The 14,648-nt window shown below is 44.4% G+C and overlaps 1 protein-coding gene across 1 annotated transcript in view; it reads right to left on the minus strand.

Annotated features, from left to right (window-relative positions):
* Positions 1-9,549: 9,549 nt before the first annotated feature.
* The window catches only part of pik3c2g (phosphatidylinositol-4-phosphate 3-kinase catalytic subunit type 2 gamma), a 57,894-nt gene continuing 52,795 nt past the window's right edge, over positions 9,550-14,648 (minus strand). Inside the window, exons 28-32 of the mRNA XM_079873333.1 lie at positions 12,316-12,412; positions 11,506-11,560; positions 11,014-11,105; positions 10,170-10,295; positions 9,550-10,074 (exon numbers count right to left, since the gene is read on the minus strand). Coding sequence (XP_079729459.1) covers positions 9,922-10,074; positions 10,170-10,295; positions 11,014-11,105; positions 11,506-11,560; positions 12,316-12,412 — 523 coding nt within the window. The 3' untranslated portion in view covers positions 9,550-9,921. The remainder of the gene's footprint in view (positions 10,075-10,169; positions 10,296-11,013; positions 11,106-11,505; positions 11,561-12,315; positions 12,413-14,648) is intronic.

Raw genomic sequence — 14,648 nt, forward strand, 5'->3', positions numbered from 1 at the left:
GTTAATGATTATTTGATTCTGTTTGCTGTCTGTTGCTGAAATGTTCAGGACACAGAACACAACTTTCTGGATCTCACAACTTCAAGTCTCCAGTAGAGTACCTACTACAGCAGTTCCTCAAACCCACTGCCCTGCTAACCCTAATCTAACACACTGAACAAGCTAGTCAAGGGCTTCAGAGTTACTAGATAATGTCAGGTGAGTGAGTGTGATCATGTTTGAGCTGAACTTCAGGACAGTGGATCTGAGGAACCTGATCTACTGTTGAAAGGCAGAAGCTTGACGGTCTCTGCTCTCATTATTCCTCCAACTGCTCGTAACTTTGATGAATTGTGTGTTTTGATGAGGTGTTGATCAGTAAAGATAAGGATGCAGTGAGGATGAGGAGGATAAGCATGCAGTGAGGATGATGAAGATAAGCATGCAGTGAGGATGAGGAAGATAAGCATGCAGTAAGGAAGATGAGGATAAGCATGCAGTGAGGATGAGGAAGAAAAGCATGCAGTGAGGATGAGGAAGATAAGCATGCAGTGAGGATGAGGAAGAAAAGCATGCAGTGAGGATGAGGAAGATAAGCATGCAGTGAGGATGAGGAAGATAAGCATGCAGAGAGGATGAGGACGATAAGCATGCAGTGAGGATGAGGAGGATAAGCATGCAGTGAGGATGAGGACGATAAGCATGCAGTGAGGATGAGGACGATAAGCATGCAGTGAGGATGAGGACGATAAGCATGCAGTGAGGATGAGGAAGATAAGCATGCAGTGAGGATGAGAACGATAAGCATGCAGTGAGGATGAGGATGATAAGCATGCAGTGAGGATGAGGACGATAAGCATGCAGTGAGGATGAGGAAGATAAGCATGCAGTGAGGATGAGGAAGATAAGCATGCAGTGAGGATGAGGACGATAAGCATGCAGTGAGGATGAGGAAGATAAGCATGCAGTGAGGATGAGAACGATAAGCATGCAGTGAGGATGAGGAAGATAAGCATGCAGTGAGGATGAGAACGATAAGCATGCAGTGAGAATGAGGAGGATAAGCATGCAGTGAGGATGAGGAGGATAACCATGCAGTGAGGATGAGGAGGATAACCATGCAGTGAGGATGAGGAAGATAAGCATGCAGTGAGGATGAGGAGGATAAGCATGCAGTGAGGATGAGGAGGATAAGCATGCAGTGAGGATGAGGAGGATAAGCATGCAGTGCAGTGAGGATGAGGAAGATAAGCATGCAGTGAGGATGATGAGGATAAGCATGCAGTGAGGATGAGGAAGATAAGCATGCAGTGAGGATGAGGAGGATAAGCATGCAGTGAGGATGAGGAGGATAAGCATGCAGTGAGGATGAGGAAGATAAGCATGCAGTGAGGATGAGGAGGATAAGCATGCAGTGAGGATGAGGAGGATAAGCATGCAGTGAGGATGAGGAGGATAAGCATGCAGTGAGGATGAGGAAGATAAGCATGCAGTGAGGATGAGGACGATAAGCATGCAGTGAGGATGAGGAAGATAAGCATGCAGTGAGGATGAGGAGGATAAGCATGCAGTGAGGATGAGAATGATAAGCATGCAGTGAGGATGATGAAGATAAGCATGCAGTGAGGATGAGGAGGATAACCATGCAGTGAGGATGAGGAGGATAAGCATGCAGTGAGGATGAGGAGGATAAGCATGCAGTGAGGATGAGGAAGATAAGCATGCAGTGAGGATGAGGAAGATAAGCATGCAGTGAGGATGAGGAGGATAACCATGCAGTGAGGATGAGGAGGATAAGCATGCAGTGAAGATGAGGAGGATAAGCATGCAGTGAAGATGAGGAGGATAAGCATGCAGTGAAGATGAGGAGGATAAGCATGCAGTGCAGTGAGGATGAGGAAGATAAGCATGCAGTGAAGATGAGGAGGATAAGCATGCAGTGAAGATGAGGAGGATAAGCATGCAGTGCAGTGAGGATGAGGAAGATAAGCATGCAGTGAAGATGAGGAGGATAAGCATGCACTGCAGTGAGGATGAGGAAGATAAGCATGCAGTGAAGATGAGGAAGATAAGCATGCAGTGAAGATGAGGAGGATAAGCATGCAGTGCAGTGAGGATGAGGAAGATAAGCATGCAGTGAGGATGATGAGGATAAGCATGCAGTGAAGATGAGGAGGATAAGCATGCAGTGAGGATGAGGAAGATAAGCATGCAGTGAGGATGAGGAGGATAAGCATGCAGTGAGGATGAGGAGGATAAGCATGCAGTGAGGATGAAGATAAGCATGCAGTGAGGATGAAGATAAGCATGCAGTGAGGATGAGGAGGATAAGCATGCACTGCAGTGAGGATGAGTAAGATAAGCATGGAGTGAGGATGAGGAGGATAAGCATGCAGTGAAGATGAGGAGGATAAGCATGCAGTGAAGATGAGGAGGATAAGCATGCAGTGAGGATGAGGAAGATAAGCATGCAGTGAGGATGATAAAGATAAGCATGCAGTGAGGATGAGGAGGATAAACATGCAGTGAGGATGAGGAAGATAAGCATGGAGTGAGGATGAGGAGGATAAGCATGCAGTGAAGATGAGGAGGATAAGCATGCAGTGAGGATGAGGAAGATAAGCATGTCAGACACATTCACCACTTCACCTGCAGTCGCACTCAGTCGTTTATTCTGATGCTAAATGAATGATTGGTATTGATGAATCGATGACAACACGACTTCACATGCGCACACAAACTCGGGATAAGCCACAATTACCTTTTATTCTGTGGCAGAACCAAGCTTTCATATAGAGCAGAGGTGAAACTGCACAGGAAAAAGTGGATTTTGTGTGCGTGAAGTCCTTGTTTCAGGTGCTTATGAAAGAGGTTTCTCGTCGGAGAACAGAGACAGTGAAGGTTCTGGAAAGCGAATCATCGTGAAGGAACGATTCGGTTTCAGTGATTCCTGCAGTTACAGGTGAGATTGTCAAATCAGGTGGTTTAATGTTTCCAAAATAGACAGTGTCAATTTAGAGAATCCATGAATCCATATCATCCACAAAACACCATATGGGAAACAAGCTGACTAGGATACTTCCGTTTTTTGATATTAACTCGAGTATCACAAACTTTTTTAATTAGTTTTTGTTCAACATTCAGTGTATTATACAAGGGGCCTCATTTAGAAAATGTTGCATAGAAACCGTCCTACATTTGATATTACAATCATTTTCAGATGTGCCTAGGTCAGGTGTGATTTAGAGAACTAACGTAACGTGCACACGCCTCTCTTCCAGAAGTGAAAGTTATAAATCGCAATTCACAAATGACCTTGAAATTGTGCGGAGCTGAATGGTTTCCGATCTCCGCTTTTAAACGTTGCATAATTAATGTAAGTTTACATGTTAAAGACCACCAGTCAACGTCCAAATCCTTTACTTTAAAGATGGCGAGCGGCAAGAAGTGCCTTGATTTCCAAATACCTGCAGTTCTTTCTGCCAACTTTCTGCCACAAGGAAAAGCCAGTAATTCTGCTCAGACCCGGACGTGACGCTATAAGCACTTTCCACGTCAAAGACCGGTTTAATATGAATGTTTGCGTGGATTTAGTGTAGTGTTTAGTGTGTTTGGCTGACAGAGAGAGGACGCTGGCGTGAATGTCGCCGCTTCTCACGTCCACGTTCCCCGTTTACAAATTCGCTGATTTAATCCTGTGTTTCTGCAACCGTCAGCTACCTTGTTAACAAGTCACCTCTATTTAATCTGTTGGCTCCGCAAGTAGCCATCAACTTCAACTTTACTGTGCGATTAGCAGCTAGTTTCCATCAACGTTACCTGGACCATCTCAGCTGACTACTATTACCGGACAAACTGTGGTCTTACCTTTGGACAGGCTACACCGGCTTCACCTCCAGTCCACCTCCGTCGTTACTGCTGACTCTACCTGGAGCGCAGCTTGCGGCTCTGCTAACGTCACTTAGCCAAGCTGGGCGCACTCCTGGCATGGTTTTCCTTAAATACTCCGCAACGGAACTAAAGAAACTCTACTCCTTTATCTCCCCGAGCTGCCTGGATGTCATAAAGTCTCTCCATATTCTGCGTCGTCCTCGTTATGTGCACAGGGCCACCCGACATAAGTTTGTCCACTCGAGTACAACTCCAGCTGTGTCAGGTGTTCGGTGCCACACTTCCGTGTTGCGACGTCATCAGAGCAATCGTCACGCAGAGCTAATCAACCTGCGTCCTCTGGCCTCTGTTGACTCGACTGCTCCCCCTGTCGCTACTTTCACCAACCAGATTGCAACTTTTATGCTCCTGAACACCCGTTCACTGAATAATAAGGCTGGATTAATACACGACATTATCATTGATAAGAAATTGGAGTTCATGTGCCTGACAGAGACATGGCAAGCTCAGCAGGATTTCCTATCACTCAACCATGCCACACCCCCAGGCTATGTTTACATCCAAAAGCCTCGCTGTCAGGGCCGTGGTGGTGGGTTGGCTGTTATTCACCGCTCTGACATTCTTGTTAAGGAGCTCCCCACAAACTCTGCAACTTTTGAATATATTCATTTTGTGTTGGCTGGGGCTGCACAGCTCCAGGTAGTCCTTGTCTACCGCCCTCCAAAAGCTTCCAACACTTTTCTCTCTGAGTTTTCTGAGTTACTCACAGCTGTCTGCCCCATGTCCCCGTCCACCATCATTATGGGAGATTTTAACATCCATGTGGACTCTAGCAGTTGCCCTTTTGCTGCTGAGTTCCTGTCTCTCCTGGACTGTTTCAATGTGTCACAGCATGTGCAGGGTCCCACACATGTCAAAGGGCATACCTTGGACCTGGTGTGTACCTTTGGCTTAACCCCTGTTCACCTCGAGTGCCTTGACCTCGCTGTGTCGGACCACCATGCCGTCCAGTTTTCTGTACCGATGCCACAACCTAAGCACCGTGCTAAACGAACAATCACATTCAGGAACATCAGGCGCGTGTCCACACCCACGCTGTCAAACATGCTTGCAACACACCTTGCCTCGCATCCTACCTGCCATACTGCAGATGGCCTTGTGGAGCGCTACAATACCGCCCTCTCTCTGAGCCTGGATGCAGTAGCCCCTCTGAAGACCCGGTCCATCTCCTTCACCCAGCCAGCTCCTTGGTTCACCCCTGAGCTCCGCCTCATGAAAGCGGCTGGGCGGCGGCTTGAAAGACTGCACAAAAAATCTGGCCTTGTTGTCCACCACGAGATCTTCAAAGACCATGTCAGGGACTACAAAAAAGCTCTCTCTCAGGCAAAAACATCATACTACTCCACTCTCATCAATAATCAACAGAACCATCCCAAGCGTCTCTTCTCAACGATCAACCGTCTTCTCCGCCCCCCAGATGCCCCCCAACCCTCTGATGCTGCTGAACTCTGCTCAGAATTCAGCAGGTTTTTTCAGGAAAAGGTGGACACCATTTATCAGCAGCTTCACCAGACAGGAATTCCGTCCATTCCTGCCCATCAACTGCTGGACTTCAACTCAACTGCCTCAGTCCACCCACCACAGTGCTCTCTCTCCTCCTTTGCCGCCCTGGAACACAACCAAGTCATGGACCTGGTGTCTAAAGCTAAGTCCACCTTCTGCAAGCTGGACCCCATGCCTACTACCTTGGTAAAGGCATGTTTGCCTACCCTGTGCCCTGCCATGGCTAGTATCATCAACATCTCGCTGGCACTAGGGGTGGTCCCCACCAGCTTCAAAACTGCTGTGGTGATCCCCACACTGAAAAAGCCTGGCTTGGACCCGGATGATCCCAGCAACCACCGCCCTATATCCAACCTTCCCTTCCTCAGCAAAATTCTGGAAAGAGCTGTGGCTGTTCAGCTACAGCAACACATGTCCCACCATGAGCTCTGTGAACCCTTCCAATCTGGCTTCAGACCCCACCATAGCACCGAGACCACCCTCATCAAAATCATGAATGACCTCCTCACAGCTGCCGATAATGGCCTCATCAGTCTCCTCATCCTCCTGGACCTCTCTGCGGCTTTTGACACTGTCTCCCACGCCATCCTCCTCAACCGCCTTCATGAATACTTAGGACTCACTGACTCTGCTCTTTCCTGGTTTCAGTCTTACCTCTCCGGTAGGAAACAATACATCACCATCAAAGACTCAAACTCAACCCCTGCTCCAGTCAATCATGGTGTGCCCCAGGGATCGGTACTTGGCCCCCTTCTGTTCACCATTTACATGCTCCCCCTTGGTCAAATCATTCGTCACCATGGACTCAGTTTTCACTGCTATGCTGACGATACACAGCTCTACATAAGCACCAAACCCTCGGCTCAGCTTCCTCCCATATCCCTTGTCGACTGCCTGCATAAAATAAAAACTTGGATGACTGCCAACCTACTCAAACTTAATAATAAGAAGACGGAGCTCTTGGTGGTGGCCCCCCCATCACTGGCTAAGAAGGTTGGTGATCTTTTCCTGGTTGTGGATGGCTATACCATCAGGCCATCCCCAGAGGTACGCAACCTTGGTGTCATCCTGGACCCCATACTCTCACTCCAGGCCCATATCAAAACCACCACCAAGTCGGCGTTCTTTCACCTCAAAAACATCTCCAGACTCCGGCCATCACTCTCTGACTCTGTGACTGAAACACTCATCCATGCCTTCATCACATCCCGCTTGGACTACTGCAATGGTGTACTGTATGGTCTGCCCAGTAAGACCCTGGATAGACTGCAGTATGTCCAAAACTCAGCTGCCAGGGTCCTGACACGATCGAAGCCATGGCAGCACATCACCCCCACACTCAAGAAGCTTCACTGGCTCCCTGTCAAATCCCGCATTTCATATAAAATCCTGCTCCTAACCTACAAATCACTCCATGGACTTGCACCCCAGTACCTCGCAGATCTCCTCCACCGTTGCTCACAGCCAAGGTCCCTGCGATCCTCTGACAAGGACCAGCTTGCCACTCCTCGCACCAGGCTACGGACCTTTGGTGATAGAGCATTCTGTGTTTCTGCCCCCACCCTCTGGAACAAACTACCTCTCCACATACGTCATGCCCCCACACTGTTGTCCTTCAAAAAGCACCTCAAGGCATACTTGTTCACAGAGGCCTTTGGTCTCTAACCCCCCCCCCCCCCCCCCCCAACCAGTTCCCACCCCTTGTAAAGCGGCCTTGGGTTTCTTGAAAGGCGCTATAAAAGTCAAAGTTATTATTATTATTATTATTATTATTATTATTACACACACAATAAGATCAACACTTTATAAATGAGGCCCATGGTCTTCTTGATATTATTAACTCCTCTTTATCTCTAGGTCTCGTCTTGAAAAACTTTGTGCGGCGGTTATAAAACATCAAGAAATCATAACTTGGGAGTCACGTGGGACCACCGAGGAAGATGGCCGCACACTAGAGGAGCTCCTAAAGCCCGTTGATTAATGTTCTGAATTTGGAGACATACACTTCAATTGTGGTCATAATTTCGACAGACTTTGAGGTTTCTCTAGGACTGCAGCCTTCGGAAAAATGGCAAGTAGCAATCGCTTAGCAACGTTGTTCTGGGTTGCTATGCAAAGAAGGGTGTTCATTTTGTTCATGTTTGATTTTTCTAAGACAGCTAGTTTGAATGGGCCAGATGTGTTTTGTAATATTGAGTGCCTATATATATATATTTGAGTTGTGTAATGTTTTTGGCTTTGGCCAGGGTTGTAAAGCGCACAGGGAGTGTCCCTCCACTTTTTCTTTTTTTTTCTTTTTTTTTTAGATAAAGATGAATAGGTATATTAAAATAATATCATGGAACATAAAAGGATGTGGGAACCCAGTTAAAAGGAGGAAGGTTCTGACATACTTAAAATCTAAAAATACAGATATAGCATTTATCCAGGAATCTCACATTGTAATCTCACAAGTTTAAAAGAGATTGGGTGGGCACCGTCTTCCATAGTTCATATTCAAGCAAACAAAATGGTGTTTTGATCCTTATTAATAAAAATGTAAGCTTTGTGATGCTGAAAAATATAATGATAAGGAAGGGCGCATTATATGTTTGGAAGCTTTAATTAACGGGGTTCGAACAATTTTGTGCAATAAAAATGCACCTAATAAAGAGGAGCCAGATTTTTTTCATGGAATTAACAAGATAATAGGGGATCGTGAGGGGCAGGTTATATTGGCTGGAGATTTCAACCAGGTGATGGATGGGATAATTGACAAGAGCAAACCCAGGGGTAGGTCTTCAGCTAGGGACAGAGAGGCTATTCATTTGCTGACGGAGGACCTGAGCCTAGTAGACATCTGGAGGTTAGTTCATTCTAGTTCAAGGGAATATAGGAAAGGCAATAAAGGAAAATTTACTCAAAGCACAAATGCAGTGGTGGAGTTTTTAAAATTGTCTGGTTCAGCACATAGAGCAGCTGTTTTCTACAAATTATTTAACAATTTAAAAAAAGAGATATGTGAAAATTTGAGGACCATCTGGCAGAGAGATCGGAGTTGTGTCATTAGTAAAGAAGATTGGTGCAAAGTTCTGTCACACTCCAATAAATATATAAGAGAGGCCAGGGGTAAATTTACTCAGTACAAATTAATACATAGATGGTACTTCACTCCTTCTAAACTTCACAGAATGGGAATTATGCCTAATAATATATGATGGAAATGCAGCTCAGATCCAGGGACATTTCTGCATGCTATTTGGGAATGTGGGACAGTTTACCCCTTTTGGCAAAGAGTACTGGACAGTATAGGAAGGTGGATCGGCTTGACAATACCCATGTCACCAAGATTGTGCTTATTAGGGGATCAGTCTGTGTTACCGGGAGTTTTGAAATATGATTTTGTGGTTATAAAGGTGGGGGTGATTACAGCTGCCCGAGTGATTCTCAGAGTGTGGAAGGACCCATCTCCTCCAGAGTTTAACAGGTGGAAAGAAAATATGCTGAAAATTGTGTCATATGAAAAATTCTTGGCCAGGATTAATGATGATATGGAGGGTTTTGACAAATCTTGGGGATGGGTTTTTGACTGAGATTGATGGATTTGTTTATTTTTTAGTCCGCTTCTCTTTTGTTAAGTCTATTATTTTTGTGGTGTTACATGTATAGGCACTTTATAATTTGATTTTATTGTACCTTTTTTTTGTGATGGGCCCAAAATGCAAATGTGAATTAATCATGTGTTTGGAAGCTGTCTTTTTTTTTTCTTTTTGTGGGTGTTTAGTTTTGTTTTGTTAAAAATGTTAAAAATAAATAAAGACTTCAATGATAAAAAAAGAAATCATAACTTGATCCTTGTGAACTGAAATACAGACGCATCTCAAATACAACCTTATTCTAAACTTATGAATGGGGTCATAATTCAGCAGTTATTGTGTCTTGTGCACTGCAAGTAAACATCTGTTATGTGAAAAGTTGGCTTATTTTGTTGGCTTATCCAGTATTCCACATGTACCAGATCTGGGCTGGATCTGGGCCGACACTATGTTGAGTTCTGGAAAACCAGCTCTTGCTGTTACACTGTTCAGAAACTGCTCAACATTCTTTATGACTAAAGAGTTCTTAATTGCCATATATATTTATCAAGTTTTACTTTTATTAATTTAGCACTTCATACAATACAAATTCCTTCAAAACAGCTTTACAGTAAAATCAGTGTGTGAAGAAACAGTGGTTTCTAATACAACTTCAAGTACAACAAAGCAGCTCTAGAATACAGTGAATTCGATCTACACTAGTTTAAAGTACAGCTTTAACGTGTGTTTATGAGCAGCGAGACCAAGGAGACAGTGGCAAGAAACTCCATCCGATGAGTTTTATTAATACTGATCGCCATCTCTCCTTCATATTATATGATCTCTACCAGAATCGTAGAGATCTTATAAACAGCTGATGGTTCTGTGAAACTTTAAGCTTCTTGTTCAGTGAGCGCTGGAGTAAAGCTGGTCTTTAAACCGCAGAGAAGCCCAGAGGAAACCACTTCTCCTGGTCCAGAACTCTCTCTCCCAGAACCACGTTTGTGGCAGCAACGAAAGCCTTTCTGCTCTTCACCGTGACCTCCAGGACACGGCCGTGGAGCTTCAGCACATTCCTGTACTCGATCTGAGAGAAAACAGCAGATCTCACGCTCAGATCCACTGCTGTTGAAAACAAGCGCTTCACAAACACCAGGTACAAGTGAAGAGGTTTTCTCTCACCAGTTCATTGAATGTGGGATTGTCGTTGCTGCGGACCGCTTTAGTCTTCCTCTTGCTCTGGTCATGTGGATCGGGTCTCAGTCGCGTGACCACATATGCATCCGGACACGAACCGTTAGACAACCTCTGAGACACACACACACACACACACACACACACAGAGAGAGAGATCTGCTTCAAAACACATCAGCCAGCGAATGTTCTCGCAGCGTTATGAAAAAACGCTCTTCCAGTAACGGTAATATCATCTGGTCTTTAACACTGTTCTCAGAACGTTAGCACAAAAACATTATTTATACATCGTTCATGGAGTGTTTTAGTTGTATGTTCATCTAATGTAAACTAAAAATACAATAAAAACAGCAATGTTGTGAAATATTATTAATCAAATAAATGCAGCCTTGGTGAGCAGAAGAGACTCTTTCAAATCATAATTCTTCCAAACTTTTGGTTGGTTAGGCCCTGACCCAAATGGCACCCTAAGCACTCGTGGTCTTCCTACGAGTCCGCACTTTCATGACGTAATGCCGCTTTGACTGCCAGGAGGAAATCTGCTGCGGAGTCCACATCAGTGCGGGCTTGGCAATAGTGCGCATCGAGGGCGCATATCGACCGCAAAGGGGGCACTCGCGAGCACCCTTCTGAGGTCTAAAATGACAAATGGGACACCCTACGGTCTCACGGACCTAACGGACACGGCCACGAGGCAGCCATTGTAAGTCCACAAGACCTAAAGTGCATATGAAGTGTGCCATTTGGGACAGGGCCTTAGTTAAGTGAACACATTAAACTTGTCATGTCAAATAATGATTTTCAAATCAAGAAGGGTTGAAAGATGACTCACAATATTTTTTAAGTGCTTTATCATGACAGATAGTTTAAAGTCTTTATAAGACAGGTAGAGCTGAATCTGTGGCCGGAGATGAGCATCTGGTTCTGAAACAAACAGAAAACAGAAACAAGGAGCCGCTAACTGATGCAGAACTGCAGGAATATTGCAGTGTTTTAAACAGAAGAAATAACTCATGTTAAAATATAAAGCGCTTGGAAATTCCAATCCATTTAAACCTTCCAAATATCGCTTCTTTGGGAATAAAATACGTAAATAAATCCCTAAACAAGTCAAAGCCAGGCGACAACAGATGTGTGTGATAGCTGAGATCATGAAACTGAAAGGAAGAGCAGCGTTTCATTGTGACTGAGAGACGGCGCTGTGACTATTATAGCTCTGATTTAGTACCCTCTTCATGCGAGTCCTGACATTTACACGGCAGCTCCAAAGTTTTAAACGTCCCTAAACGTCACCGATATGTAAACGTCACCAATGGAAAGTCACCTGATTTGTTGGCGGCATTCGGTCCATCCAGGAACAGACTGCAGACGTACTCGTTCTGTCATAAACACAGTGAAATATCAGTGAAAGTGCAGTGAAATCTGGGAATACAACAGTGATAGTGCAGTGAAATCTGGGAATACAACAGTGATAGTGCAGTGAATTCTGGGAAACATCAGTGATAGTGCTGTGAACTCTGGGAAACATCAGTGATGGTGCAGTGAATTCTGAGAAACATCAGTGATAGTGCTGTGAACTCTGGGAAACATCAGTGATGGTGCAGTGAACTCTGGGAAACATCAGTGATGGTGCAGTGAACTCTGGGAAACATCAGTGATAGTGCAGTGAAATCAGGGAAACATCGGTGATAGTGCAGTGAATTCTGGGAAACATCAGTGATAGTGCTGTGAACTCTGGGAAACATCAGTGTTGGTCCAGTGAACTCTGGGAAACATCAGTGATGGTGCAGTGAACTCTGGGAAACATCAGTGATAGTGCAGTGAAATCTGGGAAACATCGGTGATAGTGCAGTGAATTCTGGGAAACATCAGTGATAGTGCTGTGAACTCTGGGAAACATCAGTGATGGTGCAGTGAACTCTGGGAAACATCAGTGATGGTCCAGTGAACTCTGGGAAACATCAGTGATGGTGCAGTGAATTCTGGGAAACATCAGCGATAGTGCAGTGAACTCTAGGAAACATCAGCGAAAGTGCAGTGAAATCTGGGAAACAAATCAGTGATGGTCCAGTGAACTCTGGGAAACATCAGTGATAGTGCAGTGAACTCTGGGAAGTGGCTCAGCCATGCTTACTCCTCTGCAGGGCCCGGAGAACAGCTCCTTCAGGTACCGGTTCAGCAGAACCATCCTCCTGCTCGCCGTGAAGGACATGTGGAACCAGCTGGGGAACCTGGAAGCAGGAACAGCGGATCAGGATCAGTGTGGCTCTCACTCACCCGGGTTGCCAACTTTTCAGTTTAGCTCGGAGTGAGACTTCTCCGACGGGGCTGGGGGGGGGGGGGGGGGTCCAGGCAGGGGCCACTTGTGCTTTTAGGGGGCACACCTTTAACATTCATCTTAACCTATTTTCAGTATTATTTCAAGTCATTTTTCACCATGTCATGCATGACTGCAATCTCTAGAAAAAGCTAATTTATAATATTAGCTAAGCTAATAAAACAATTTCAATTCAAATGAATGTTTCATTATGTTTAATTGTAGTGTGATATAATGATCAATAATAACACATTTTTAGCATCTAAGCACATCTAGGCACTTTTTTACACCTGGGGTGGGCGATATGGCAATAATATCACAATTTTTGTTGTTGTTTTTTTCAGAAAAAATCACGATTTTATCATGATTCTTTTTCATGTTGGTTTTACTATTTTGCATGTGACTGAGCATTACAGCCAAACTAATGTCCCTATTTTAAAAACAAAGCCTTATAACAAAATATAGGTAACAAAATATAAAATAAAAAAGAATGGCAGACATTTAGGTCAAAGTGGCGAAGATAAAATCTTTGTCACTATTTTCTTTGTTATTAAAAATTAAGAACAGAGATACATATTACACATACACAACTTAATATACAAATGAAATAAACAGTGCTTTATTTTTTCAGCTATAGGTGTATTTAACAGTAGAATTGAAGAAAGTAATTAAATGGACAAATATGAAAATAAAACACAACAGACTTAAAGTTCTCAGTCAAGAGCAGTGAATGATTTCCTCTGTGTGTTTTGTTGTTTTATTAACATTAACGGCATAGTTCTTCTCCCCCCAAAAAGTCATAATTTACTCTCTTAAGTTGTTTTAAACCTGAATAAGTTTCTTTCTTCTGTTGAAAATAAACGTTATTTGAAAGAATGTCAGTAACCAAACAGTTGATGTACCCCTGTGACTTCCATAGTATATTTTTTTCCTACTATGTATGTCAATGGGGACCAGCAACTGTTTGGTTTTGGGTGAACTATCTCTTTAAGAACAAGCGGCAGCATGTTTATTATTAGGGCTACTGTCTCTTTAAGAACTGCACGCGACGCGTCTAATATACACGCATATATGACAAGCAGATTTTAATTAATTTTCTCTGTTTGCTTTCACTTTAGACATAACCAACTTTGTTTATGTAAACATTGTCTGTATTTGACAGTATTAGCGCAATATAAGACTCAAAAGATAACTTTTAGTCCAGTAACAGGCTTTTAGTGCATGTGCGCGTCGAGTGTACGCGCTCAGTAAAGCGCATATTTGAACAGCGCATCAGCAGCGAATGACATGTTTAACCTAACCGGCAAGGCTTTAAAGCACATGCAAATAATGAACTTTTGTGAACTGCAGTGTCCCGTTCCTCTGCGTTAACATTTGATGTGAATATACGTCGTGCTGCAGTGTAGCCTATAGATGAAGGCGCCGCAACTGATAAAATGCGCCGTTGTAAGACTTTCCCTCTCTGCCGCGCGTGCGCGCGCTATCGGTTGGACGACAGTCTCTGTCTCGCATGCGTGCTCGCTCTAGGTTCTGGGAGATTTTTAACTAATTTGCGCCATAACTAGTGATCCATCCAGTAGTTAAGAGCCTGAATTGTTTATAGTAATTCTGAAATTTAGTGCACATGAGTGAAAAAAAAATACAGCACAGAAGAATGTCTATTTTTGCGTGAGATTTCTTTGTTGAGCGTGAGAGCGTGAGATTGAGGCTGAATGCGTGACTGTCACGCGAGATGCGTGAGAGTTGGCAACCCTGACTCACACACACTCACACAATCACTCACATACACACACACACTTTCCTTATCAGGCCGGCTGTGGAAAAACAGCACTGACTGACTGACTAACTCACTCACTGACCTCACTCACTGACTGCACTCACTGACTCTCACACTCACCTCACTGTACTCACTCACACTCACTGCCCTCACTCACTGACTGAACTCACTGCACTCACTGACTGAACTCACTGCACTCACCTCACTGCCCTCACTCACCGCACTCACTCACACTCACTGCACTCACTGACTGAACTCACTCACTGCCCTCACTCACCTCACTGCACTCACTGACTGAACTCACTCACTGCCCTCACTCACTGCCCTCACTCACCTCACTGCACTCACTGACTGAACTCACTCACTGCCCTCA

This window comes from Squalius cephalus, assembly GCF_949319135.1.
Source record: "Squalius cephalus genome assembly, chromosome: 6".
Taxonomy (NCBI): Eukaryota; Metazoa; Chordata; class Actinopteri; order Cypriniformes; family Leuciscidae; genus Squalius; species Squalius cephalus.